The following is a 27,864-nucleotide window of genomic DNA, read 5'->3' on the forward strand; positions in this document are numbered from 1 at the left end:
TAACTCACTCTGTCTGTCAGTCTGTCTGTCTGGTAAAATGTTTGTTGACGTTAACTCTCCCACACTTGTTCTGGGAAGTTGAAACTTTGCACAGTTATTCCTTGGCATAGACAAGACATGAATCAGTAAGAAACATTAACCAATGAGTCAATTAGTTACTGGTTATTAGTTTTTTTTGGATACTAAAAAGGGAAATGAATCCTTTAGTGTTTACAGATACGGCTTAATATGTAAGGTTTCGTCCCCTTAGATAATTGTACACGTTATTTCTCCCACACCCATTCACGAATCAAGTTGAAACTTTAAAAAAATTATTTATTGTACTTAACAAAACATGAATCAATAAAAAAAACACAACAATTAATCAATTAATTATTGGTAATAAATTATTTTGTTTATTACATTATTAAGCGATAAAGTTGTAAGTGCGAAGTTTTTTCTGGTTAATAAGTTTTAAAAAGTATTTTAAAAATATTTTGCTTGTTTAAAAAAGTACTTTTCATATTTTTTTAAAACTTACAGTTACAGCTCACTCACGTGGGGAAAATATAACTATTTTTAAATAGATATGGCTATTTTTTACTTATTGAATAAATACTGATGTTCTGACATAAACAGATACATCTATTATTTTTTACAAAAATCCTTGCTATCGTTGTTCCGATATTTCTATAAATTTTTTTTATTTCAGGGATTTCTTGTTGCATTACTTTTCTGTTTCTTGAACCATGAGGTACTTAGTACATTTAATTTCATCACGTACTAGTTAGAGTTTTAATGAATGTATGAACATAAAAGTTCATAAGTAGAATATTTTGAAATAAAGTTGTATGCTGTTTAAAGTAGTAAACACATCTCTCTTTGCTTTCAAAGGTGCAGTTTGAAATACGCAAGACTTGGACTCGACATCTCAACAGACATATAGGTGGGGGCAGACGAAACACTTTGACCAACCATTCCTTCTGGGGCAGCAGCAGCAGGGACTATCAATCTCACGGCAACACCAAACCCAAGAAGAAGCTCTTCAGGAGGAAGAGCCAGCAGCCGCTGAGCGACATCGCCGAAGAGCCTGTCTTAAGCTTGTCAACCACGAAATGCAAAGCCCGAGGGAGCCTGCCAGACATAGACCTTGAGCCTCTTCATCTAGAGAACGTGATTGTTACAGAAGAGTTCGATAAAATTGCCCAGCGCGAGCGTCAAGATGTCAATGTCTCGACTCGCAAGTCAGCGTATTCGGCCGATTTGTCTGCTGGGGTCAATGGCCTTGATCTTCTGAATCACTCTGTCGTCATAAGTAACGTTAACGCGGACATGTCACGTGACTTGGCAGACATCAAAGAAGACGAAGAGAACGCTAATGGAGTTCTTCAACATTCCCAAATTGGGGATAACCAGAATGAGGCAAGCGATTCACCAACCAGGCAAAGCAATTGTGCTATACTCTACCTTAATGACAAGACCTGGTCATCTGAGCTCCAACAACTGGTCACTGACTCTACCTCAGCAAATGTAAATAACAAGCTTAAAAGAACTAATGGATTAATTACATACAGTGGACAATGTGTGTTATGATTAGCGCGAACTCCACCTTCTAGATAATCTGACTTTTTAAAAACCTTTTGCTTTATCTATCAAAAGAGATAGTGAACCAGATTTTCTTGCCAATTAAATAGTCTAATTCCAAAATGTTGTTAAATTTAAAATAAGAAACGACAAAACTAACATCTACAACAAAATAACATTCCAAACAAAATATGGATGGGTAAGGGGGTAGATCCAAAAAGTGAGGGGCTAATAATAAAGTCACTGTTGATGTTCTCAATCATGTCTCTCTTTGTTTTGCTCTGAAAACAGGCCAGTGACACTATTGTGAGCTTCATGTAATTGATGGAACAAAATGTATTTATTTCTTCATTATTCGATTATATTTAATAGAAAGTTTGTTACTGAAAAGATCCTAACTCATTACGTGACATTTGTTTATACACATGATCTTCTCTGGATAATCTAATTATAACAGGTACTTGTAACTGAGTCTATATTCAGAAATCACTAAAGTAACTTGAGTAAAAGTTATCTCAAATCAAATTAATTTGCGATAAAAAGTACATTGCTTTAGACCCTTTGGCACTGAACGTAGATTTAATGTGCATCGATTTGCATCGACCAAAATGTGCATCTATGTTAGTGAGTTGGCCTTGGTCAGTTTATAAGGCAAGAAATGACAGTTTGGCTTCTTTCTCAGCATTGCTCTAGGTCAATATAACCTTAGTAGCACGTCCACTAACTATTGGCTTTGAACTTTTACCTACTACATTTCATCCTCAATGTTTACATGTTCACATTGGAAAGCCGATTGATTTTGTGTACTGTTGGAAGTTGGTAGGGAAAATCTCAACTACAGCGGAGCTCTTTATATATATAATTTTTTTTAACTTTGTATACAAACTGTTAATGTTTGTCAAGGATAGTTGTATAAATATGAAATAAGGCCTGTGTTGATGTATTATAGTGACTTCTGTCAAAGTTTGTCATAAATCATTGTTACACTGAACGAATGTTTCACCATTCGTACTACGGAGATGCACCAATTGAACGTACACACTCTGAAACATACAAAACACACACAAACAAAATATTACTACAGTTCATGTGAATGCAAGTGATGATGAAGGTTGTCCCTGGATCATTAAATAAAAGGAAATAATTAACTCCAGGAGGCCAGAGATTTGAACCTAATCTCTTGGGATTATTCAATGACGTCATCAAAAAATGCATTCTTTTTCGTATGTTTTTCCGTCCACTCATCACAATTACAGAATCTCCGCTATCTGAAATAGTGTTATAGGGCACACAAATGTCTACAGTCGATTTTTACCAGCGTCCCGTATTGTATTAAACCAATCAGTAGGCAGGAGCGTACAATTGCAGGGAGAGTTGTGGGGGTGCGCACTCCGTACCTCCCGATTTCTTTTTTACTTTTGTTGTACCGAATTGCAACTAATGCAAGGCGGCATAAGTGAAAAGGCAATGTAAGGGAGATAATCTTGCACCGCCATCCTCTTCACTTCACTAAAGCTTTTAACTTCACTTATCGCCCCTATTACTTTAGCAGTAGACATCTTTCCTGCTCTACCATGCTCAACACGCGCTAGTCCAGTGTCTGTAATGAATGAGGTGGGGGAGACTGGGGGAACGTCTACGCGCTGCATCACTCAGCGACAGGTTGGGATTCAAACTCGAGCTCCCTTGATGGGTAACCAAGCGGTTTAGGCCACTCTAGTCACACATTCAAGCAGTAGGTGTGAAATCATATGTAGGAAAGGTAGAGTCTATGACTTGTCGGTTGCCTGTGCCTGATCAGTGGTCCTGGACACAGTACAAAGATACATTGGTTTAAAATGATGAAACTCTGAACCAGACCTATGTCTTAGAGGAGTGATAGATGTTTAACTCAAACTTCAAGACTGCAAACTGTATCAAAAAGACCAGATCCCAATCTTGACCTCAGGATGTCTTTATCTTTTCATCGGAATCACACTTCCCACACAAGCATTACGTCCCCTGCATCTGATGATAACGTTTGGGTGTACAGTAATTTGATACTATTCATGAAATGTATCTTGATTCTTGCTAGAATGAAATGTTTCATTGATTAAAGTTATTGTTGTTTAAAATGTGTTGCTTTTGGTTTTCTTATACTACAAGCAGGACTGTGCCTCTTCCACATCCACTGAAACTCTCTTCTTATTCCTTTCAGTCTCTGCTGTAGCTAGATTCTGCTGTGCTCTTCTCTCTCTCTCTCTCTCTCTCAACACAGTCATGTTGTTTACTTCTTAATCTCCCTTAACTCCCACCTTTTCTCCTCTCTTACTCCGCTCTTTTTTTTTCTCTTTTCTCTTTCTGTTGACTTCTTTAATTCCTCATCGCGTCTCTAATTCCTTTCTTTCTTGCTTAACCTTAACTATATTTCTTCCTTAGGTGGAGATATATATATATATAAACTAGTTTCCTTGAAAACAAAAATATTGTTTTACTTTTTTTGTTACATTCGATCTGGCCTGATCTACCAAGAGAACATATTTTTTCAAGCCCTTAATGTGATTACTAATATTTTGAAATACGCCATTTGAAATTCCTTCACAAAGTAGTAAACGATTTTTCGCCTTTTAAGGGCAAATAACCAAGAGTAAATGTATCTATTGAAATGGTGCTCCATGACTGCAAGTTTGAAGCCAGACAATTAGCTCTTTATGTTAATTTTCTCCAGTCACTATAGCTGTGATCGGTTATTAATCTGTCCTTATTCACACTCAAAATACTGAGATTTCAAATTACTAATTGTTTATAATGTTTGAATGTTAGTTTGGCTTGACTGACTGCATAATGTTATACAATTTATCAGAGGTATCTCTCTCTCTATCATACAAGTGAATAAAATGCTCATTACATTTAAGGCATTTCAAAAGAATCGTTGAAAACTCCAAGGCTAATTATATTATAACGATCTTATCAAGTCAGGATTGTTTTTAGACCTAGTTGCAATGACCAGAATTGCTTATTTTCTGAAGCCATTGATGGGTTATTACCGCTCGGCTGTGGTATAGACTATCGGGGGAAATTCTGCAACTATAAGCTACTATTTAATAACTATGAATGATTAAATGATGCTTACAGGCCGAAGTCTAATGCAGACATCAGCAAGTCCATGGTGTTAGTGTAGGACGTTGGGTAGTAGCTCCAAACTTCTAGTCCAACTAAAACGTTGTACACTCTCCCTTCCACCTCCACTGCCCTTTGTATAACCTCAACTATGATGAACTTACTCGTGGCTACATCAGAATCTATTAATCTGCTATAAATAAATTAGCTGCCTTGATTTTACTCTTGGTTACATCAGACACCCCCTTTTCTCTCTCTCTCTCTCCTTCTCTCTCTCTCTCTCTCACACACACACACACACCCATCACAAACGGCAGAACGTTAATCACTTAAATAACTAGAGATAGAAGTAAGTGCAGCTGTCAGACAACAATAATGCGCACCTTGATATAAAACCAGTGTGATATACCACGGCCTACACGGGCATGGACTGAAACTCAAGTCGGCCACGCCTCACCGCTCAGCACATGCTCAACTTGCTCTCACACCTCTAGCTAGACCCAAGCTGCAAACAGACAAAGCTGCATACAGACAAAGCTGCGTAAAGACAAAGCTGCAAACAGACAAAGCTGCAAACAGACAAAGCTGCAAACAGACAAAGAAAAAGATCACCACTTCAGAGAGACGGTCACAAGCAGCAAGACGACGGAGCTCCAAATTACAAAAAGATATGTAGATCTAATTAGATCTAATTAACGGGAAGGACCTAAAGAAAACATCTTTCCAGTGCTCGATCGCTCACCACTCCACATTTAAGTTATTTTTATTGAATTTATCATAAAATATTTGAACACAATACAATTCTTTAATTTCCATATCAGGGCTGACTAAATAACAGACTATAACTAGAATTTCTTAATAGAAAATATTGATATATTAGAATAATTGTTCTATGCGATCTAATCATCTAAACCTATTGACCATCGAAAAATTAAAGAGTAAGTGTAAAAAAAAAGATATTTTGGAAGAGAAAATAGAGTCAAACGTCCTGAACCAAATTTTGTCTACAAATGATAAATTGATTTTAACACTGTGATAACTGATAAACTTGGTCAGGAAAATTACATTTCCCCCTTAGAGACTTAGGATCGACGAGAAATGAGGCGTTTAATAATTAAAGACAGTTTTTATGGCTAGTTGATCATAGATGTAAGAACCAGTCAATCGGTATAAGAAAATAAAGCATTGATAATTGCCTATCTTCTGTCGAACTCGTCACGTGATAGACGTCTACATAAGACTTCTAACTGTGAACTCATCAAATGATCACTTGAGGTAAGGCATAATGTGGCTCCTTTACTTTGTACTGAATAATTGTTGATGTGCAGTAGGACATCATCGTATGGATCGATTATCGTGTTCTGCGAAGCTGGACATGTGTTCTACGTAGTTAAACATGCCACGTAATTGTGAATGATGAATTGGTCACGTCATGCCTCAGTGCCAAAGACCAGAGAAGGACAGCTGACCAAGTTATTGGGTCGCTTTGTTTCTAGATAAAGTTGTTAAAGGTTGCATTGTATAATCTAGATGACGTTGGTGTAAATAAAAGTAATGTAGACATTCTTGAAACTAGATCGAAGGTTCAGTTTAAGAATCTTGAAGAGAAGATTAACAATAACTTAAACAATTTAGAAAGTCTTTGTACGCTACTATGTCAAGATCGTAGAACTAGCAATCAGGGTCATAGTTCCGAGATTGTTCAGTATTCTTTGATAGATATGTAATCATTTGTTTTACTTGTACAAGTGATTATAGAAGCTGCAAAGCATATCCTGCTCTTACATGTCATGTGTTATAGGTAGACGATATTAGTCTTCCAATTAAAATTGTTACAGTTTAGTTCTTTACTATTGTAATGAAGAAATGATCACTTGCTATAAGACAATATGATATGGCTATGCAGGACTATTCGAAATGCAGGACAATTCGAAATGCAGGACAATTCGAAATGCAGGACTATTCGAAATAGTCATTCTATGTTAACTGACTGAACAGGCGCATGTTGTATTCCTACTTAAAATTTTCAAGAAATACTTTTAGAAGACAATTCAGATAAAAGAATAATACGACCTGATAAGGTAATATTTTAAGTGATGAGGATAGTTGAAAGTTCACTTTCCGACTGGTCTTTCTGAACCCAAGGCTAACACCCCTCCCCTTTCAAACATCCCAAATGCTTGGCGATGTCTTTGTTAAATAAGGTAACATCTGGAAATGCCAAAAATGAAAGAAATGTCACAAGGTATTGACATTTGGAAAGTAGTAGGACAAATTCACTAGAAAACTGTTTCTTTTAGATATGATCCTCATTTACAAGCATCTATATTTTGCTTAGTGACATAATATTTAAAAAAAATGAACATATCAAAATTAAAGTGTTGAAAAATGAAAAACAAAATTTTACAAAAACAAAATTTTACAAAAATCCTCAACAACATATAAAGTTAGTTAAATATTAAGAAAATTATCTACGACTGAAGTTTTGGAAGCAGAAAATGAGCCTTAGGGATTTTGTTAATCATCCAGTCTCAAATAGAGTTAATCCACATATTTTATTTTAGTTTGCGTGGACTTATTTTGTTTGGTCTTAAGATTGGAAAAGTAGCCCTAAATCTAACCCTAACCCTAACCTACAAGTGGTTTTACATCCATCCATCCATCCATCCCAGTGGCGCTACAGCCCATGGAGGGCTCTGGCCTGCTTTAACACATCCTTCCATTCAAATCTCTCCTGGGCCTTTCGTCTCCACGACCTAACCCCACGCTGCTTCAGATCTGCTTCCACGTCATCTATCCATCGCATTCGGGGTCTGCCTTTGGGTCGCCTGCCTTTTGGTTTTTGCTTGTATACGATTTTCGCCCCTCTGTTGTCTGACATTCTTTCAAGGTGACCTGCCCAACGTAGTCTGTTCTTTTTTATTTCGTTCACTATTGGTGGGTCGTCATATAATTGATATAACTCATGGTTAGTGCGTGTCCTCCACCCTGTTTCATCCTGTACGGCACCATAGATTTTCCTAAGACAAGTGGTTTTACACTGTACCGAATACATTGCACTATGTAAAAAAGGCAAAAGAAAAAGTCTCTCTAACCCATTTACCAACGCTGTTCCTCACGAAAGGTTCTTACAATGGTGGCGTCTCTTATGTTCAGTGGCAGTACACTGTAGGCATAATAAAAACATCCATTAAAATTGGTGCGATTAAATGATTGTTGTTGGGCTGATCCTTTGATAGAGGCCTCGGTGAATGTCTCTCATTATGGTCTCTAAGAGAAAGAAATCCTTCCCTTTGGTGAATGGTCCAAAGGACGTTTTGCTAAAATCTTTTTGTGGACACTCACAAGGTTAGGAAAAACAAGGGACGCTTAAAAACATGGAAAAGCTGTTTGTTTACTTTTAGGTATCCTTCGTATTTGGGGTAATTTATGGATTTTATGTGACTTCCCCTTCACTAGAATAAAGGAAAGTAGCTGGCAGAAGATGGCCTCTGAAAAAGACAGTTGGAGAACTCTCACAAAGGCCCCAGGGCACACATTTGAGACTCAAAAGAAAAGCCCTTATTGAACAGAAGGGGAATGGAAAACTTAAATTAACCGCAGACGGACAACAGCTTTGTCTGCAAGAGATGTGGAAAGGTATGACTTTGCGACTGTGTTTTTGTAGTCATGTGAAACACTGCACTTACCCTTCATCTTCGGACAAAAAAAATACCTTAGACTTTATTGCATAATTAACAGGGGCGTAGCTAGGAATTTTCCATCGTTTGGGGTCAAGGGGGGGGGGGGCTTGACGTCTTTGGGAGCCACTGCATACTGCGTAATATTATTTTTTAATGTAGAAAACACTCAAATTTCCCCCCTCCTCTCCCCACCCTAACTACGCCACTGATTATTAATATTTTAAAAAGCTAATTGTCTACATTCCACATTTCGAGTCTTTCAAATTGAGCTCGGGAGAAGTAAAGGTCAAATTCTACAGGCGATTATTTGCTCTTAATTCTTTTAAGTGGACAATTTAAAAAAAAAACAAAAAAAAAAAAACATTTTTCTTTTTTTTAAAAAAAGGGGGGGGGGGAGAGATGAATAGAAAAGGATCTCACCATTCCTGGGCACGTCAACAAGAGTTAGTGAACGCGTGTCAGACAGAGCCAGGCTCCGGCACTTTTAAGGGTTTGATTGATTGCGTCACTTCCTAGTCTTTGGAACACGTCCATAGTTTGGTCGTCCAGGAGGTTATCACCAGAACTAGGTTGGAGAGTTTAGACTTCTGAAGAATGCCGGTCCGGCTTATCGCTCCGTCAGGCCACTACAAAGGGCAGATAATAAAGCTGATTATCTAACCGCGTCCGCTTCAATAGAGATAATTTAAGAGACCAATACACTTTTAATCCTCTTTAACTTTGGCGGACTATTGGCAATCAATTTTTTCATGTCTCATCCTTGAAGAATTGTTTTTGGGAAATGTGCTGTGTTTGTATACAACTTTTTCGCTATATATTATATATAATCGCCCCTTGACATATTTCCTATTTATATGCTTATTAACATTGTAAAAAGTTTGTATCCTTTTATAAAAAAATTCTTATAAAGTGTTTCATTTAATGTTACCAATCTTACATCATAATGAATATAATGAGTCTAATGAAATAAAAAAATACTCCTGAATGCTAGTCATGCCTAATTAAGCAAATCATATAAACGCATATATTACTGTTTAGACACCTAACACTGAGAGTGACAATAGAGTTATCAAAGTTGTCTCATGGAAATAATGGACGAGCAAAACAACGTTTATAGACATGATTGAACACAATAGACTTTGTTTAGACATTCTTTTGTTTTTTACATAGGCGATATAAAAGGCACCTGGAGGCTGTTTATACCATGACTTATCCGGCACTGGTAGTCACCAATCCTAGAGACTTATCTTTTTCAACCATGATTTCAAACATTACGAAAAAGTTTGAGTGATTCTTTTCTTTTCTAAACAACAGACAATGTGTTGCTGCAGTAGCTCTTTGTTGGTTCTTCTTGTAGCCAACTTTTTTGCTGGTGAGTTGTAAGCTCTTTTGTAGTCTAAGCCAAGAAAAAGAGGTGTGCTGGTTCTCAGTTGTTTAGCACTGCCGTACAGGGTGTTGGTTATGTTGGGCTGTAGTGGTAGTAGGGTCTGCCATGGGGGGATTAAGATGGTGCATTCAAATAGGATATGATTCACAGTTTCGTATGGGTGGACGCACTTTCTACAGAGGGGTGGGTGAGTATTCTGTTAAGTTAATAATTTAAAGCTGTGTGTTCTTAGTTGGAAGATTGTAGATTGCTCTTTGCAGGGGAGAAAATCGAACCCGCAAGCATCACTCTATGTTGCTAAGATTAGCTGTTTGTGTTGTGATTGGCTAAATTTATAATTGCATAGACAAAAACATGTGTATGTGTGTGTGTGTTGCTAACATATAGATCTTAAAAATAGTCAGCACTTAAATATGATGTCATAAAAGAATGCAATAACAAAGCCTTTGGGAGATGATGAGTTTAAAAAAAATACAGCAACATTTCTTACAGATTAACAATAAGCAATCAAACAGAACATTGACGCAAGTATGTTTCAGATCTAGAATTTAATGTTGTATGGTAATGCTTCGTATGAAGGTCTAGATCATTATACAATGTTCTAGAATCTAGATCAATATGAAATTAAAATGTGTCACATAAACTGTTCTAGAATCTAGATCTAGATGAAATAAAATGCTAGACATCAAAGAGACAGGTACGTTGAAAAATTTTATTTAACGCCTTAATTTTGTAAAGATGTAATCATGACTGAATGGAGTGGGGATTGTCAAAACGATAGTGAGTTATAAATACCTCGTTCTGGAGTTTAGTAGCAATATGAGTGACTGTGTGATAAGATTTAAACAAATAGTCAGATATTTAATTAATTCTTTTGATTTAACATTGTTCTGATTGGCAAAAATTCTCAGTGCATTTCTACTTATAAGACCGTGAATTTCGCAGGAACGGTAATTGCTGGGTATATATAAAATAAACTTTTTTTTCTTATTATTATCTCCCCTTCTTGCAAAGCGAATGTCCTATAGATTTACTCGTATGTGTGTGAGAAAGTTATGCTGTTGAAAAAGAGTTTTGCTGCTGGCGATGTTCTAAATGTCTTCATTTTTTTCCCTTTCACGTTGGAAAAAGACTTTCATTCTTTTCACTGTCGCTCCGTCTGTCAGTTTCTCAGATTTTTCTCTTTTTTTTCAAGGAAACACCCTTACATACACACATGTTCCCATAAAATGTTCTCATTTAATGTATATGAATGTCTTTTTGTTTTGGAGACTTGTAATTACAAAGAGTTTTTTTTTTAAGACTAATAATATGAAGATTTAAAATATGAACATTTACAGCAACGAAAGTCATAACAACGTTCAAGAAGTGACAGGACAGACAAGTGACGAAACACAAGAAGTGACAGGACAGACTAGTGGCGACACGCAAGAAGTGACAGGACAGACTAGTGGCGACACGCAAGAAGTGACAGGACAGACTAGTGGCGACACGCCAGCAAGAAGTGACAGGACAGACTAGTGGCGACACGCAAGCAAGAAGTGACAGGACAGACTAGTGGCGACACGCCAGCAAGAAGTGACAGGACAGACTAGTGGCGACACGCAAGCAAGAAGTGACAGGACAGACTAGTGGCGACACGCCAGCAAGAAGTGACAGGACAGACTAGTGGCGACACGCAAGCAAGAAGTGACAGGACAGACTAGTGGCGACACGCAAGCAAAAAGTGACAGGACAGACTAGTGACGACACGTAAAAAGTGACAGGACAGACTAGTGGCGAAACGCAAATAGTGACAGGACAGACTAGTGGCGACACGCAAGCAAGAAGTGAAAGGACAGACTAGTGGCGACACGCAAGAAGTGATAGGACAGACTAGTGGCGACACGCAAGCAAGAAGTGACAGGACAGACTAGTGGCGACACGCAAGCAAGAAGTGAAAGGACAGACTAGTGGCGACACGCAAGCAAGAAGTGAAAGGACAGACTAGTGGCGACACGCAAGCAAGAAGTGAAAGGACAGACTAGTGGCGACACGCAAGCAAGAAGTGAAAGGACAGACTAGTGGCGACACGCAAGCAAGAAGTGACAGGACAGACTAGTGGCGACACGCAAGCAAGAAGTGACAGGACAGACTAGTGGCGACACGCAAGAAGTGACAGGACAGACTAGTGGCGACACGCAAGCAAGAAGTGAAAGGACAGACTAGTGGCGACACGCAAGCAAGAAGTGAAAGGACAGACTAGTGGCGACACGCAAGCAAGAAGTGAAAGGACAGACTAGTGACGACACGCAAGAAGTGACAGGACGACTAGTGGCGACACGCAAGAAGTGACAGGACAGACTAGTGACGACACGCAAGAAGTGACAGGACGACTAGTGGCGACACGCAAGAAGTGACAGGACAGACTAGTGACGACACGCAAGAAGTGACAGGACGACTAGTGACGACACGCAAGAAGTGACAGGATAGACTAGTGACGACACGCAAGAAGTGACAGGACAGACTAGTGACGACACGCAAGAAGTGACAGGACGACTAGTGGCGACACGCAAGAAGTGACAGGACAGACTAGTGACGACACGCAAGAAGTGACAGGACGACTAGTGGCGACACGCAAGAAGTGACAGGATAGACTAGTGGCGACACGCCAGCAAGAAGTGACAGGACAGACTAGTGACGACACGCAAGAAGTGACAGGACAGACTAGTGACGACACGCAAGAAGTGACAGGACGACTAGTGGCGACACGCAAGAAGTGACAGGACGACTAGTGGCGACACGCCAGCAAGAAGTGACAGGACAGACTAGTGGCGACACGCAAGAAGTGACAGGACAGACTAGTGGCGACACGCAAGAAGTGACAGGACAGACTAGTGGCGACACGCAAAAAGTGACAGGACAGACTAGTGGCGACACGCAAGAAGTGACAGGACAGACTAGTGGCGACACGCAAGAAGTGACAGGACTGACTAGTGGCGACACGCCAGCAAGAAGTGACAGGACAGACTAGTGACGACACGCAAGAAGTGACAGGACAGACTAGTGGCGACACGCAAAAAGTGACAGGACTGACTAGTGGCGACACGCCAGCAAGAAGTGACAGGACAGACTAGTGGCGACACGCAAGAAGTGACAGGACAGACTAGTGGCGACACGCAAGAAGTGACAGGACAGACTAGTGGCGACACGCAAGAAGTGACAGGACAGACTAGTGGCGACACGCAAGAAGTGACAGGACAGACTAGTGGCGACACGCAAAAAGTGACAGGACTGACTAGTGGCGACACGCAAGAAGTGACAGGACAGACTAGTGGCGACACGCAAGAAGTGACAGGACAGACTAGTGGCGACACGCAAAAAGTGACAGGACTGACTAGTGGCGACACGCCAGCAAGAAGTGACAGGACAGACTAGTGGCGACACGCAAGAAGTGACAGGACGACTAGTGGCGACACGCAAGAAGTGACAGGACAGACTAGTGGCGACACGCAAGAAGTGACAGGACAGACTAGTGGCGACACGCAAGAAGTGACAGGACAGACTAGTGGCGACACGCCAGCAAGAAGTGACAGGACAGACTAGTGGCGACACGCAAGAAGTGACAGGACAGACTAGTGGAGACACGCAAGAAGTGACAGGACAGACTAGTGGCGACACGCAAGAAGTGACAGGACAGACTAGTGGCGACACGCAAGAAGTGACAGGACAGACTAGTGGAGACATGCAAGAAGTGACAGGACAGACTAGTGGCGACACGCCAGCAAGAAGTGACAGGACAGACTAGTGGCGACACGCAAGAAGTGACAGGACAGACTAGTGGAGACATGCAAGAAGTGACAGGACAGACTAGTGGCGACACGCCAGCAAGAAGTGACAGGACAGACTAGTGGCGACACGCAAGAAGTGACAGGACAGACTAGTGGCGACACGCAAGAAGTGACAGGACAGACTAGTGGCGACACGCCAGCAAGAAGTGACAGGACAGACTAGTGGCGACACGCAAGAAGTGACAGGACAGACTAGTGGCGACACGCTAGCAAGAAGTGACATGACAGACTAGTGGCGACACGCCAGCAAGAAGTGACAGGACAGACTAGTGGCGACACGCAAGCAAGAAGTGAAAGGACAGACTAGTGGCGACACGCAAGCAAGAAGTGACAGGACAGACTAGTGGCGACATGCAAGCAAGAAGTGACAGGACAGACTAGTGGCGACACGCAAGAAGTGACAGGACAGACTAGTGACGACACGCAAGAAGTGACAGGACAGACTAGTGGCGACACGCAAGAAGTGACAGGACAGACTAGTTGCGACACGCCAGCAAGAAGTGACAGGACAGACTAGTGGCGACACACAAGAAGTGACAGGACAGACTAGTGGCGACACGCCAGCAAGAAGTGACAGGACAGACTAGTGGCGACACGCAAGAAGTGACAGGACTGACTAGTGGCGACACGCAAGAAGTGACAGGACAGACTAGTGACGACACGCAAGAAGTGACAGGACAGACTAGTGACGACACGCATGCAAAAAGTTACAGTACAGACTACTGAGTGGCGACACGCAAGCAAGAAGTGACAGGACAGACTAGTGGCGACAAGCAAGAAGTGACAGGACAGACTACTGACGACACGCAAGAAGTGACAGGACAGACTAGTGGCGACACGCAAGAAGTGACAGGACAGACTAGTGACGACACGCAAGAGGTGACAGGACAGACTAGTGACGACACGCATGCAAAAAGTTACAGTACAGACTACTGAGTGGCGACACGCAAGCAAGAAGTGACAGGACAGACAAGTGGAGACACGCAAAAAGTGAAAGGAAAGACTAGTGGCGACAAACAAGAAGTGACAGGACAGACTAGTGGAGACACGCAAGCAAGAAGTTACAGTACAGACTACTGAGTGGCGACACGCAAGCAAGAAGTGACAGGACAGACAAGTGGAGACACGCAAAAAGTGAAAGGAAAGACTAGTGGCGACAAACAAGAAGTGACAGGACAGACTAGTGGAGACACGCAAGCAAGAAGTGACAGGACAGACTAGTGGCGACAAGCAAGAAGTGAAAGGAAAGACTAGTGGCGACAAGCAAGAAGTGAAAGGAAAGACTAGTGGCGACAAGCAAGAAGTGAAAGGACAGACTAGTGGCGACAAACAAGAAGTGACAGGACAGACTAGTGGCGACACGCAAGAAGTGACAGGACAGACTAGTGGCGACACGCAAGAAGTGACAGCAAGAAAGCACAGGACAGACTAGTGACAGCAAGAAGTGACAGGACAGACTAGTGACGACTCGCCAGCAAGAAGTGACAGGACAGACTAGTGGCGACACGCAAGAAGTGACAGGACAGACTAGTGACGACTCGCCAGCAAGAAGTGACAGGACAGACTAGTGGCGACACGCAAGAAGTGACAGCAAGAAGTGACAGGACAGACTAGTGGCGACACGCAAGAAGTGACAGGACAGACTAGTGGCGACACGCAAGAAGTGACAGGACAGACTAGTGACGACTCGCCAGCAAGAAGTGACAGGACAGACTAGTGGCGACACGCAAGAAGTGACAGGACAGACTAGTGGCGACACGCAAGAAGTGACAGGACAGACTAGTGGCGACACGCCAGCAAGAAGTGACAGGACAGACAAGTGGCGACACGCAAGAAGTGACAGGACAGACTAGTGACGACTCGCCAGCAAGAAGTGACAGGACAGACTAGTGGAGACACGCAAGAAGTGACAGGACAGACTAGTGGCGACACGCAAGAAGTGACAGGACAGACTAGTGGCGACACGCCAGAAGTGACAGGACAGACTAGTGACGACTCGCCAGCAAGAAGTGACAGGACAGACTAGTGGCGACACGCAAGAAGTGACAGGACAGACTAGTGGAGACACGCAAGAAGTGACAGGACAGACTAGTGGCGACACGCAAGAAGTGACAGGACAGACTAGTGGCGACACGCCAGCAAGAAGTGACAGGACAGACAAGTGGCGACACGCAAGAAGTGACAGGACAGACAAGTGGCGACACGCAAGAAGTGACAGGACAGACTAGTGACGACTCGCCAGCAAGAAGTGACAGGACAGACTAGTGGCGACACGCAAGAAGTGACAGGACAGACTAGTGGCGACACGCAAGCAAGAAGTGACAGGACAGACTAGTGGCGACACGCAAGAAGTGACAGGACAGACTAGTGGCGACACGCAAGAAGTGACAGGACAGACTAGTGGCGACACGCAAGCAAGAAGTGACAGGACAGACTAGTGGCGACACGCAAGAAGTGACAGGACAGACTAGTGGCGACACGCAAGCAAGAATTGACAGGACAGACTAGTGGCGACACGCAAGCAAGAAGTGACAGGACAGACTAGTGGCGACACGCAAGCAAGAAGTGACAGGACAGACTAGTGGCGACACGCAAGCAAGAAGTGACGGACAGACAAGTGGCGACACGCAAGAAGTGACAGGATAGACTAGTGGCGACACGCAAGAAGTGACGGACAGACTAGTGGCGACACGCAAGCAAGAAGTGACAGGACAGACTAGTGGCGACACGCAAGCAAGAAGTGACAGGACAGACTAGTGGCGACACGCAAGAAGTGACAGGACAGACTAGTGGCGACACGCAAGCAAGAAGTGACAGGACAGACTAGTGGCGACACGCAAGAAGTGACAGGACAGACTAGTGGCGACACGCAAGAAGTGACAGGACAGACTAGTGGCGACACGCAAGAAGTGACAGGACAGACTAGTGGCGACACGCAAGAAGTGACGGACAGACTAGTGGCGACACGCAAGAAGTGACAGGACAGACTAGTGGCGACACGCAAGAAGTGACAGGACAGACTAGTGGCGACACGCAAGAAGTGACGGACAGACTAGTGGCGACACGCAAGAAGTGACGGACAGACTAGTGGCGACACGCAAGCAAGAAGTGACAGGACAGACTAGTGGCGACACGCAAGCAAGAATTGACAGGACAGACTAGTGGCGACACGCAAGAAGTGACAGGACAGACTAGTGGCGACACGCAAGCAAAAAGTGACAGGACAGACTAGTGGCGACACGCAAGAAGTGACAGGACAGACTAGTGGCGACACGCAAGAAGTGACAGGACAGACTAGTGGCGACACGCAAGCAAGAAGTGACAGGACAGACTAGTGGCGACACGCAAGAAGTGACAGGACAGACTAGTGGCGACACGCAAGCAAGAAGTGACAGGACAGACAAGTGGCGACACGCAAGAAGTGACAGGACAGACTAGTGACGACTCGCCAGCAAGAAGTGACAGGACAGACTAGTGGAGACACGCAAGAAGTGACAGGACAGACTAGTGGCGACACGCCAGCAAGAAGTGACAGGACAGACTAGTGGCGACACGCAAGAAGTGACAGGACAGACTAGTGGCGACACGCAAGAAGTGACAGGACAGACTAGTGGCGACACGCAAGAAGTGACAGGACAGACTAGTGGCGACACGCAAGAAGTGACAGGACAGACTAGTGGCGACACGCAAGAAGTGACAGGACAGACTAGTGGCGACACGCAAGAAGTGACAGGACAGACTAGTGGAGACACGCAAGAAGTGACAGGACAGACTAGTGGCGACACGCAAGAAGTGACAGGACAGACTAGTGGAGACACGCAAGAAGTGACAGGACAGACTAGTGGCGACACGCAAGAAGTGACAGGACAGACTAGTGGCGACACGCCAGCAAGAAGTGACAGGACAGACAAGTGGCGACAAGCAAGAAGTGACAGGACAGACAAGTGGCGACACGCAAGAAGTGACAGGACAGACTAGTGACGACTCGCCAGCAAGAAGTGACAGGACAGACTAGTGGCGACACGCCAGAAGTGACAGGACAGACTAGTGACGACTCGCCAGCAAGAAGTGACAGGACAGACTAGTGGCGACACGCAAGAAGTGACAGGACAGACTAGTGGAGACACGCAAGAAGTGACAGGACAGACTAGTGTCGACACGCAAGAAGTGACAGGACAGACTAGTGGCGACACGCAAGAAGTGACAGGACAGACTAGTGGCGACATGCAAGAAGTGACAGGACAGACTAGTGGCGACACGCCAGCAAGAAGTGACAGGACAGACAAGTGGCGACACGCAAGAAGTGACAGGACAGACAAGTGGCGACACGCAAGAAGTGACAGGACAGACTAGTGACGACTCGCCAGCAAGAAGTGACAGGACAGACTAGTGGAGACACGCAAGAAGTGACAGGACAGACTAGTGGCGACACGCAAGAAGTGACAGCAAGAAGTGACAGGACAGACTAGTGGCGACACGCAAGAAGTGACAGCAAGAAGTGACAGGACAGACTAGTGACGACTCGCCAGCAAGAAGTGACAGGACAGACTAGTGGCGACACGCAAGAAGTGACAGGACAGACTAGTGGCGACACGCAAGAAGTGACAGGACAGACTAGTGGCGACACGCAAGAAGTGACAGCAAGAAGTGACAGGACAGACTAGTGGAGACACGCAAAAAGTGACAGGACAGACTAGTGGCGACACGCAAGAAGTGACAGCAAGAAGTGACAGGACAGACTAGTGACGACTCGCCAGCAAGAAGTGACAGGACAGACTAGTGGCGACACGCAAGAAGTGACAGGACAGACTAGTGGCGACACGCAAGCAAGAAGTGACAGGACAGACTAGTGGCGACACGCAAGAAGTGACAGGACAGACTAGTGGCGACACGCAAGAAGTGACAGCAAGAAGTGACAGGACAGACTAGTGGCGACACGCAAGAAGTGACAGGACAGACTAGTGGAGACACGCAAGAAGTGACAGGACAGACTAGTGGCGACACGCAAGAAGTGACAGCAAGAAGTGACAGGACAGACTAGTGGCGACACGCAAGAAGTGACAGCAAGAAGTGACAGGACAGACTAGTGACGACTCGCCAGCAAGAAGTGACAGGACAGACTAGTGGAGACACGCAAGAAGTGACAGGACAGACTAGTGACGACACGCAAGAAGTGACAGGACAGACTAGTGGCGACACGCAAGAAGTGACAGGACAGACTAGTGGCGACACGCAAGAAGTGACAGGACAGACTAGTGGCGACACGCAAGAAGTGACAGGACAGACTAGTGGCGACACGCAAGAAGTGACAGCAAGAAAGCACAGGACAGACTAGTGACGACACGCCAGAAAGAAGTGACAGGACAGACTAGTTGCGACACGCCAGCAAGAAGTGACAGGACAGACTAGTGGCGACACGCCAGCAAGAAGTTACAGGACAGACTAGTGGCGACACGCCAGCAAGAAGTGACAGGACAGACTAGTGGCTACACGCCAGCAAGAAGTGACTATACATGCTGCGTACAGACGAATACTTAAGGTCATTTGATAAAACCCATTTCCAGTGTAAGAGATGTTTTCACATATAATTTATTTGTTTGGGGGTTAGACTGCATTCCTTTAGGTTGAATAACGTACTCTATATCTATGTTTTCCTTTGGCAGGTTGTTTTTCGAACCGAGGGGCTCTCGGATACGAATCTTAGTGAACTCTAGGATTTTGAATTTCGGAATTTTTAGGATGCCCCTATGTCCACCCAACTTCAATGGGTATCTGACACAAAGTGAGGAAAGTATGGTCAGTCTGTCATTGTGCTTGACACTTGAAACTCTCGTTAACCGTCGGCCATAGAAACAGTGAAAAAAAAGTTTGTAAAAAAAATGTATGAGTCACATGGAGTCTGATAAATCGAGAAGCGGCATTGGCCAATACTATCATGTGAAAACATGGGAGGCAAGTAAAGAGTAAGTACAAGTGTAATGGGCAATAGCGTCGTAAATCATCTTCCAGTTCAAGTAAGACGTCTTGTCTCGCACCTTTTTCTTTCTCTCTGTGACACTCAAATCGTCAACCATTAAAACGATGTATGACATTCCGGAGAAATTCGACCGTTCTGACCTAAGAAAGTCGAGAGGCATCGCGTTTTGAAATGTCCATGCCTCACACATGTGTGTGTGTGCTTGTATTCATATATTTGTTGTATGTGCATACGTCTATACGATTTTGATCTGTAAGTGTTCTTGTATCGATGTGTTCGATACAAGTGTACCTGTGTACTCACTCCGTCTCTCTGTCTGTCTGGATGGAATCTTTAACACTTTTTGTCTTCCACTTCGCATTATCGGATTAAGTTGAAATATTGCACAATTAATCATTGTCGATGACCACATGATCAATCAAAAGACTAATCAATTCCATTGTTATAATTAAGTAATTAATTAACTATGTTTTATATAGAAAAAAAGGAAATATAAACTTGTAATATTGAGAGATATGGCACTCTCTCTTCACTCAATATAAACTTTGTTTTTCGCAAAATTATTTTAATATTTTGCTTGTAATTTTAGTATATTTGTAAGTCAAGTCAACAAGATGTTTGTCAGAGTCTGTCGTCTGGCTAGACTCGAGTTTATTTCAGAACAACATGTCCTGCTTTCAGTTACAATGAAACAGACTCGACATTGAATAGGAACAAACGTGAAGTAACAAAATTACTAGAGAACATACCACGTGATCTGTGACTGAGCCAATCACAATAGTCCTTTGGAGATATATAAAAACTATTGTCTACCAGAGTATCCTTCTTTTCAAAATTTTTATCTATCCATCTATCTATTTATCTATCTATCTATCTATCTATCTATCTATCTATCTATCTATCTATCTATCTACCTGTATGCCTTTCTGTCTGACTATCTTTTTGTTTGTTTGTCTGTCTTTCTGTCTGACTAAATGTCATTGTTTTTTTAAGAAAGTAATAAAAATTTCAATATTTCCATGTTTTGTGTTAATCATATTTGAATAATATTGTAATAACTTAAGGGAGGCAACTCAAGGAGTCAAGGATGTTTGTTTACAGGGACATCACAAATACAAACAAAAACATCTGTCTTCAGCACAGTCTCTCCATATCGGCTCTAGACCTGGACGGAAATCCTTCTCTTCTTACTAATGTTGATATCCTTTTCAGTCTAGTCTATAACAGTGCGCACCTACTACACTAGCTTAGATGGCGGTGCGCATGGAAGGGTTATAACAAAATCATCTATTATTTAGTAGGATTTGAATAACTACAGAGACTAATTCTTTAAAATTAATTTTAACTTTGTAGACTTTCTTAACTTCGTAGAAATTCTTTGTATTTTTAGTTTTTTTTTTTCTTTTTACTAGATGTAAGTATGAAACAGAAAATGTTTTTTAGAAGCCGTATTTTGCTAATGAAGATCAAAAAGTTCATTTCAATGTTTTTAAATAATGAAAGGCTAATGACGGCTAATTACTTGCGTAATCACGTGGTTCAAACAAAGCCAATTTTTTTGTTCTTCTTTGAAAAGAAATAAGACTCGGTGATGAGGCATTGATGAAGCATTGTCTTGGAGTAAATAACTCGGGGATGTCTTATTAAATCTCTATGCCTCTTCTTCCTCCTCCTCTTCAATCCATGTTCTCATTGGCTGATTCTCTCGAAGTAAACTAGAAAAAAGGTCAGTGTGACATTCTATAATCAACTTTCAATCAAAAGATAACAAAAAGATTTTAAAAACAAAAACAAACAAACAAAAAAACGACATATATATTAGTAAAAAAAATCTAGTTGAAAAAAAAAAGAGTGTCTATTATGTTGTATCAGCTCATAAGAATTAATGTAGAGATGGGACATTATTATTTATCTTTAATTATCATCATCATCATCAAACTCCTCTTGAGTTAGGACTTAAGGGGCTCGAATCCTGACCTGCACAAGCCCTGGACAGAAACTCTCCTCGATTTATGCGTGGTGCATGTCACCATACAGGTTGAGGATTTGTGGTTTCCCAGACCTGTCGAGACGGAGGTGTCTTTAATCGAACAGACCTGTCGAGACGGAGGTGTCTTTAATCGAACAGACCTGTCGAGACGGAGGTGTCTTTAATCGAACAGACCTGTCGAGACGGAGGTGTCTTTAATCGAACAGACCTGTCGAGACGGAGGTGTCTTTAATCGAACAGACCTGTCGAGACGGAGGTGTCTTTAATCGAACAGACCTGTCGAGACGGAGGTGTCTTTAATCGAACAGACCTGTCGAGACGGAGGTGTCTTTAATCGAACAGACCTGTCGAGACGGAGGTGTCTTTAATCGAACATTCACCTGTCTTCACGTCTTGTCTTGTCTTGTCACTCAAACGTCGTGTAGATATAATTGGGTATCCGGAAGTGTGAGGTATTGAATGCATTCCATTATTTCTTTATCACAAATTTAATGCAGGGCGCCCTTCAACCTGTGGGGCTGACTAGAAAGGGGGGGGGGGGGTTCAAATGCAGCTTATAAGAGACACAAAGTACATAGTCATTATAAATCTTTAGTTGAAAAAAAAATATTAATGAAGTAAAAAGAAATTATAAATAATAAATAAACATAAGTCTTTAAATAGAGAATGTCCTTGTTTGTATCACTTTTTGTAAAAGTAGTCTGCCTTGAAATAGAGCTCAGATAGTTTCATACAGATAGCGTTTTAATACTCCCTCGACATTTGCGATTTTACCGATGTTTCTCAGGTCAAAGCAGTGAACATTCTCAAAAATTCATACCATCACTATGTGAAGTCGTATTCATGATCTCAAGGGCTCACTATAAAACGTTTTAATGATCGCAAAGTTGGTCAGTGATACGATGGTCAGGTACACAGCAGACGTACGCTAGAGAGTCTCACACTTACATGTTACTTTTCCTCCACCTTCTTTCTATGACTTATTTCACCTGAGACGTGTGATCAGGTGTGCAATGAGGAATCTAGACTATAGTCTCTTCTTATTCATAATTGTCATTAGAGTCTAAGACTCTGGTAACTCTCTGGTAAGACTGTGGTAACTCTCTGGTAAGACTGTGGTAACTCCAGCAATATAGAAACTAACCTTCATCTGCCTGTCTAGGAAATATCCAAGCAGATGTAAATTATTACATCCCTATTACCGATGGCTCCTATCCCAAGACGCCCAGATTAGAAGCGAGGCCAAAGACCGAGCACACCGGGGAAACTCAACTATATTTCTTCTCTATACCACATCAGCCGTAAGGAGACAGCCATATAAGGGCACCTTGAGGAAGAGTGTGCAATGTACTCGGTCATTAGGCACCGAAACGGGAGATCTTTTTCGCTGACCTATCAGCCCACTGCTCTCCTCTAACGACCGTTTCCATCAGGGCGAGACGCTGAGGCTGAGAATCTTTTCCCTGGTAGAATATAAGTAAGAATGCAGAAAATCAGTTTAAGACGAGGCTTAAAGCACTTTCTTTATAAGCTCCTATCTAGTTGAGTGGGAGGGCGCGAGTCGGAGTACTTATTGTTCCACCAGGGTGGGGGGGCATTCAGAACATATAGTCGAGATAAACGGTTTGGGTTTGGATTGAACGACACATTCAGCCTCTCAATCCAAAACATCTAGGACGTTAATATAAAAACGTGAAATAAATGCTATATGTGTGTTAAAAACTACAATACCCACATGAATACTTATTTATTCAACCCAATGCACTTCACTAGTTGGATGTAGACCTTATCAGCACCTGTATCATCGGAAATAAATAAGATAAATAAAACTATACAATATCAGTGCATTTCAATGAAAAAATAAGATACATCTCATAGCCTGAGGCGGCTTTAAGACAGACTGTTTTATTTCAGTGTCAATATAACTATGTTTGAGAAACGTTTATATTATAGAACTAGAAATAAAATACATGAACTGGCTAATAGCCTTAGGTCAACTTTTTTAATACATAGATCAAATATACAGAATCGAAAAAGATGAAATTCGTTCATGCAATAGCAGTCTGGGTGACGTAATAGTGTCAGTGACGAGTGGTGACAGCCTTGGGGTCAAAAGGTCAGATTCACATACTCATTAGAAGATACACACGTACATTAGTTAGTGCTTACTAGAGGAGACATGTAATGAAATCTTGTGTATTGTTTTATTATACGAATGTTTATTTTCTAATGGCATTGAAGTTCTTAGTTGAACAGAACGAAGACAATGAAAACCAATGAAAACAAATGAGTGGATATGTCAGTTGATCTGTTCCAATGATCCCCCCCCCCCCCCCGAAAGCGTATTTCTTTTCAGAGAGTCCCATTTAAAAAAAGTGCTACACCATAAGTGTGTTTTTAAACTTCACAATTCGATATTTTGTGTGATAAATAGAATAAACATGCTTTACAATCGTGGAGTTTAAGATGTTCGCTTAGGGTGGTAATATTTATAAGAATACAATTTTATGCCTCATTTTAATACGGCTCATCCCCCCAAATACCGTCATTACTTCAAACGTCTGGAGGCAGGGGGTAGGGTTGGTGGGTCTATGATCTATTAATGCTTAGAATTAGGTCAGGTTAATTTTCTATGTCTAGCTTGGCTTAAGATTCGCTAGGTTTAATATTCAAATATCAGTTCAATTCAAATGATATTATTTTTCTTTGTTTTTTCAAAGATTCTATCAATCTGTCAGTCGGTCTGTTTTTTAAGAAGAATTGTTTAAACATGTTTGTCTTGTTGTTCTCTTATCATTGAAATCTTATCTTTTATAATATTGTCTTTATGGTTCTTTCATTTCCTTAGGTCAAAATAGGTGTATGTTTACTGTTAGTCTTAGTCTCTAGATCTCTCTCTATATAAATTTATCACACACTTTGTTCACGCCTTCTCCGTTAATCCGGAAGTAATCACCTCTGTGCAGTATCGTATAGTACATTCATTCAGCGCCAGCCAGAGAATCAAGAAAATGAAACTATTGATTTGTATAAGTTAGAAAGTGCCATAGCGGAAGTAGTTTTTACTAAGTACTTTGAAACAAAGTAGCATTGTGGAGCTGTTCTTTACTTGGCGCTATTAAATAAACTGGCATAGCGGAAGTTGCTTTTTACTTGGTACTATGAAATAAAATAGCAATGAATTGAAGTGCATATGAAATACATTTAAGTAAGTAAAACATGACACTATATGCATTATTAAAAATATACCGTGATATATTAGGCACATACCCCTCTGGGGGTGAAACATTTGTTATTAAGAATCACTTTTTAAAATTGCTTTTCTCGATGTTTGAGATTAGTAAATGTAATTATATACTAACTATTTTGTTCTTGTTTATAAAATTGAAACAAAGTCATACTTAATACATGATCTTTACATCATCTGCCCTATAGCCCGCAAGGTATGACATGGGAACTTTTAACTATTAAAATTAAACAATGAATTATGCTATACTTTAGTAATAGAAAAGCAAAATCTTCATCAGTAGTGCTAACATGAGATGTTTACTGCAGACATGACCCATCACTTAATGGGCAATTACTTCTGGACCCATTCATAAAACATCACAATGGAAACAAAAAGACTTTGTAAAGCCCCTGGTTTGAATAGTTCGTAAATCTGTATTGATGCACAGATTGACATATTGACCGACAGAACAAAAGGACATCCTTGTTACGTGGGAGTTTTACATTCGTTAACAGGTAGATGTCTCAAGATGTCTCAAGATGTCAGAGTCTCAACTTCGCCTTCACATCCCGCTATAAAGTAAGTATACATTTATAATGAATTCAAATAGTAACAACAAATAACGAAATGTGTCTAAAACAAAAATTCCCTTTGAACTATTTCTGCACCTTCATTTGAATGACTTTGACCTACTGAAGTTTGATTCGATTTACTATTAATCGAGAGGTGATTCTTTTTTCACGTTTTGAATACAAGGGTCATCGAATGCAGATATTGGATTTTACCATCAAAGAGTCCTCCATGACCAAATGCGTCAGCAGAGAGCATCTAATAATTATGTTTTTATACATCTACAGCCATCAAAACTTACAGCAGTACCATAAGATTATAGATTTATGCAAGGTTACGTGTTTATTGAATATAACTAACCTGTTTTAGATACAATAAAAACGAATACTAGTAATTTAATTCCCTGGTCAATTGATCCCCAACCACTTATTCCCCAATAAAATAATATTTTATAAGTCATTATGTAATGTTAAGGCTTTGATTTAAGCACAAATTTAACTAAAAACTCTCATTTATATATTCATTCATTCATTCATTTATGTTTCTATCATAATATCTCAAGTGCCGGACGTATTTGCATTAAAATGTGTACACAGGTACATTTTACTTCTTAGGTGCTTGTTAGGACTCGATTTTAAAAGATGTGCATCCTGAATGTCGCGGCTTGCAAAAAAGGAAGCTTTCTATTTAACTTTTGCATTCTAAAAAGCACAATAAAGCTTCATTCTATAATATAGGCAATAAAAAACAAGAGAAATATTAACCTTAGACTGAACAATATTAAATGGAGGCGTTAAGGTTTGAAAGCTTATAGCATGGGGATTTCAGACTTAGCTATGGGAAGAGATCTAACTGTACAATGTGAATGTATTTTAGATAAATTGGGAAGCTGGATACTTATTTAGCTTCTCTTCTGTATAATTGCTCTGATTAATTGTAGTACATTAATTTTCTTTCCAAAAACTTGAGAAGTCTCATTATTGATACTTGGTTTTTAAGTGTGTTTTTAAAGTAAAACCTACAACAATCCTTATGAATTGTTAAAATCGCTCTTCTCTTGATTTATATAATTTGTGCTTTTATTGCCCAAAAGTCAAGAAGTCTTATTATCGATAACAGATTTTAGTATGTTTTCAGGCAAAAAAACAACGCCAAATTATTCATAGTCCAAATGTCTTATTACCAATATGTGTTCGGTTAAGAAGTTAATTTTTTGTAGATAGAACAAAGTAGCTCGTGTTATTGAACAACTAGCGCTAGATCTTTTTTTTTTCTTTTATAAAACGTATATCGTCACTCCGTCTGGTCGTCTGGTGAAAATCTTGTACACGTTATTATCTCCCATTTTCCATTCTCGGATCAAGTTCAAACTTTGCACAAGTATTCATTGACGATGACAACACAAAAATTAACAATTTAGTTCATCAGTTAGTCGTAATTAATTAATTAATTCTGTTTTCATTTAATATTCTAGATCGTAACGGGCGACTGATGACAGTAATCACGCACAGTCGCACCTTAACAAAAAAGCTTAGAACTAATTCTTTTGCTAAATTGTTTAATATAACAATAAATGAATAAAACATACTATTCTTATAAGTACTTGAATAGCTCAGTTTCAAACCAAGCTGGCCATCCATCATGGAATTCAGAGACGAGCAACTTAAAAAAAAATTGCTTTTAAAAAGTCAGCACGGAAACCTTCTCCCAGATAACCCGACCCCCCCCCCCCTCCCCTTTCAGAAATTGGTCTACAAAAGCGATTAGCACACTAGACATACTAAAAGTAAAATAAAGGACTTCGTTTCACTCAATATAATCGATGCTTTTAAACACGTATTTATTTTTTGGACTTGTTTGGTTGAGATATTACTTTTATCAATCAAAACAAGACCATTAATTACTTATTCTTTGTTCTTGGGCGGACCAGGTAGGGGCAGCATCTGAGTTTATGTGATGACACTAACTCTTTTTTATAATCATTTTTCTGATCGTTTCTTCCCCAAAGTTATATCTAAAGATTTAACTGCAGTGCAATATAGTCCTTGTGTTACGGTAAAAATGTTAAAATATATGACTTCTGCAAAAAAGTTACAATGCACTCTGATTAATCAACTGCATTGCATGAAAGTGAAACCACACTATGATGACACTGCCTTTGGACGCAGACTATCGATGTCCAGTTTATGGGCATTTTCCCTTAATTAACATTCATCGGTTAAAGGTCACATGAAACTACGTCATTGTAAGTCACGTGGTCGAGGCTACATGAGAGAGACACGCGTAGCCTCAGGCACAGAACGACATTTCTCCCAGCTAGACTGCTACAAAGAAGAGACTTGATCTTTAAGAGTTGATACTTCACAATGGGAATGTTTTATTAGACACTATTTCACTTTCACGTTGTAAGGACTATTTTATTTCCTACAAGAAATTTTCTAATCATTACAGGGGTATATTTACTCAATGTACTATATATTTGCAAGTTACCACTACACTACATTTATCAAGAGATCTCTTAAACTGTTGTACGGAC

The 27,864-nt window shown here is 40.9% G+C and overlaps 1 protein-coding gene across 3 annotated transcripts in view; it reads left to right on the plus strand.

The window, feature by feature from the left end:
- LOC106064278 (secretin receptor-like) overlaps positions 1–3,680 on the plus strand; it is a 106,606-nt gene extending 102,926 nt beyond the window's left edge. For all 3 annotated transcript variants that reach the window (XM_056036921.1, XM_056036929.1, XM_056036914.1), the window contains exons 12-13: positions 692–733; positions 874–3,680. In XM_056036921.1, the coding sequence (XP_055892896.1) occupies positions 692–733; positions 874–1,572 (741 nt within the window). In that variant the 3' untranslated portion in view covers positions 1,573–3,680. The remainder of the gene's footprint in view (positions 1–691; positions 734–873) is intronic.
- The last annotated feature ends 24,184 nt before the right edge of the window (positions 3,681–27,864 follow it).

Source organism: Biomphalaria glabrata, chromosome 1 (assembly GCF_947242115.1).
Source record: "Biomphalaria glabrata chromosome 1, xgBioGlab47.1, whole genome shotgun sequence".
In the NCBI taxonomy this organism is placed as follows: Eukaryota; Metazoa; Mollusca; class Gastropoda; family Planorbidae; genus Biomphalaria; species Biomphalaria glabrata.